This window comes from Budorcas taxicolor, chromosome 11 (assembly GCF_023091745.1).
Source record: "Budorcas taxicolor isolate Tak-1 chromosome 11, Takin1.1, whole genome shotgun sequence".
In the NCBI taxonomy this organism is placed as follows: Eukaryota; Metazoa; Chordata; class Mammalia; order Artiodactyla; family Bovidae; genus Budorcas; species Budorcas taxicolor.
The window spans coordinates 140,256,035-140,258,384 of NC_068920.1; the positions used below are offsets into that span (position 1 = coordinate 140,256,035).

General features: G+C 49.2%; 1 protein-coding gene across 1 annotated transcript; it reads right to left on the bottom strand.

Annotated features, from left to right (window-relative positions):
- Window positions 1–316: 316 nt before the first annotated feature.
- On the bottom strand, window positions 317–892 carry MSGN1 (mesogenin 1). The gene has a single exon (XM_052649808.1). The coding sequence runs from the start codon at window positions 890–892 to the stop codon at window positions 317–319; it is 576 nt and encodes a 191-aa protein (XP_052505768.1).
- Window positions 893–2,350: the final 1,458 nt, after the last annotated feature.

A 2,350-nucleotide genomic window follows, 5' to 3' on the forward strand; every position in this document is an offset into this window, starting at 1 on the left:
AATCACTGACCCTTTAAAATACCTGGAACAGACAGAAAAAGGCAAAGCCTTCTGTGTCTTTGCAAAGGGCAAGTCTCTTCAGAAATGATGGCAAAACCGGAAGCCAAAAGTACCTGCTTGTCTGGCAGTTAAGTGTTCTGGATGTTTCTGAATAGTCCAATGGGAATTCCCTTAGTCTTTTCCAGACAACAAGGTCATGCTCACTCTATGAAAATAATCAGGTGCTGTTGTTCCAAGAGCTGGTCCAGGTCTTTAAAGCTCCTCTGACCCCACCCGGGGGGCTGGGTGGTGAGTCCCCCGAGTCCCCAGGCTGAGCTCAAGCGCTTTGGGGCCGGGGCTCTCGGCCATTGTTGAGAAGGTCTGTGAGCTCTCCGATATACTTGATGGTGTACTTCAGCGTCTGGATCTTGGTGAGTGGCTGGCCCCTCTGACTGTAGACAGGGGGCAGATAATTCCGGAGGGTATGCAGGGCATCAGCCAAGGTCCTCATCCGAAGCTTCTCCCTCTCGCTGGCCTTCCGTCTCCGCTGGACAGACATCCTGACCTTGGTGCCCTTCTGGGCCTTGGTGCCACCCTGCAGGTAGGCAGGCGGGAAAGCCAACATGTCGTAGTCCACCTCCGCCAGGCCGCTGGTCCCAAGGCCGCTGCAGTCATCGCCGCCCCGACCATTGGCACCTCCATGCCCACAGGCGAGCCCGGCCACAGCCTGACAGGGAGAGGAAGAATAGGACTCCAGGGATGGAGCTGGGGAGAGGCTCTGGGAGGGAGAGGCCTGGGTCAGCTCAAAGGACCCCGCCCTGTCTTTCCAGTCCCAGGAGGACAGCAGGCCAGGGCTGTCGGAGGAACCCAAGCCATCTTCCAGGCTGAGGAAGGTCTCTCGCAGGTTGTCCATGCCTGCAACACAGCTGCAGAGAGGATGAGGCCCTGGCAAGTGAGAAGGCAAGTTGTGCCGCCTGGCCAGGGCAGGGCTCTCTTTTATGATGGCCGGGGAGAAGTGATGAAGTGGGAAAGAGGGTCGGGTAGAGGGAGTTCAAAGGAGAAACCAAGGACCAAGATGGAGAATGAACTCTTCAGGTGTCACTTTCTCCTCATTGATAATTAGCATCTTCCAGCTAAAATGTCTTTAAACAGAAAGGCCTCTGAGAGAAGAAAAAAGGAATTATCTAGTTGTAACTAAACCAATTAAGACTGCATAACTAGACTTAGCATTGTCCTGTGGAACTCATTAATGAGGGAGCCAAGAAAAACAAACTGGGGCAATCTGCAGCAAGGAGGTGGTAGCGAGGGGACTGCTGGAGAGGAACAGAGCCCCACCCCCCAGAGGGGCCGCGACCACATAGCTATTTCAGAGCAGACGGGGTGCTCTGTGGGAGAATCAAGGTGGTCTGGGGACAAGGTAACCCCTCTGAGCTTGGACCCTATTGTTTGTCAAATGCAGACAGTAGTTCTTACTTTGTGTGGCTGTTGGGGGGAAGGCACACAGTGAATGCCAATTTTCTTCTCTCCATCCTTTCACACGTTTCCTTGGGTTTTGCAGAGTGCAGACAAGCGCCCAGAATGCTTACACTCAGGATGACCAAAGCCAGCAGCTCCAGTAAATCCAGAGCCTCAATGAGCAGGAAATATCCTCCAAGAAGCTTAAAGCCCTTGCTGTAACTGAGCAGTTTGGGATTCCTCACAGCAAACAAATACCAGGAAGTAGAATGCTCCTTTTAGACAGGACGTCTGCAGAATACCTGGCATGTAGCCTTCTGAGACTTTTTAAAATCCAGCTGCAGAGTCACACCTTGTTTTTTGAAATGTATAGAGGAAGTGTGAAATTAACTAGGGAGCCCGTTTTCCCCACCACAGCTCCAAATGCCGCCAAATGTGTTAAGTTGGATGGTCCTGCTAGGTTGCTTCACTTCCTAATGTTCTGAGAGATAGACCTGGTGTTTTGGAAAAGGAGTCTCAGATTCCCCATTTGTCCCAGGAACGAAATTTATTCTCCATGCAACTAATTCTACAAGTTAGTATGAATGTCAGCATCACAGTGAGTTACATTTCATATTAATGTGTCCTTTAATATGGTTATTTAAGCCCCTTCGCAATTATTGAAAAGAAATGTCAATGGTATAATTAGAACATTTATGGTATTTTTTAATTACCTTGGCTCAGGGGGAGAATAAAAGCTCTAGCAGGTAATCTGTGGAAGAATGCTCTTAATTATGCCATTTGCTAAAGCACCCTAAGCCATATTTTGAAGAAGAATAATATTAATGAAACTAATAAGTGTAATAAATGGCTCTTTTTTCCTTCTCCTTTTTCTCTTCCCTCAGCTGTTATCGGAAAGTCTAGAATCTGTTGGTTC

Bases quoted from the DNA above. Each gene is read 5' to 3' on its own strand.
- MSGN1 (XM_052649808.1), bottom strand. From the start codon at position 892: ATGGACAACCTGCGAGAGACCTTCCTCAGCCTGGAAGATGGCTTGGGT.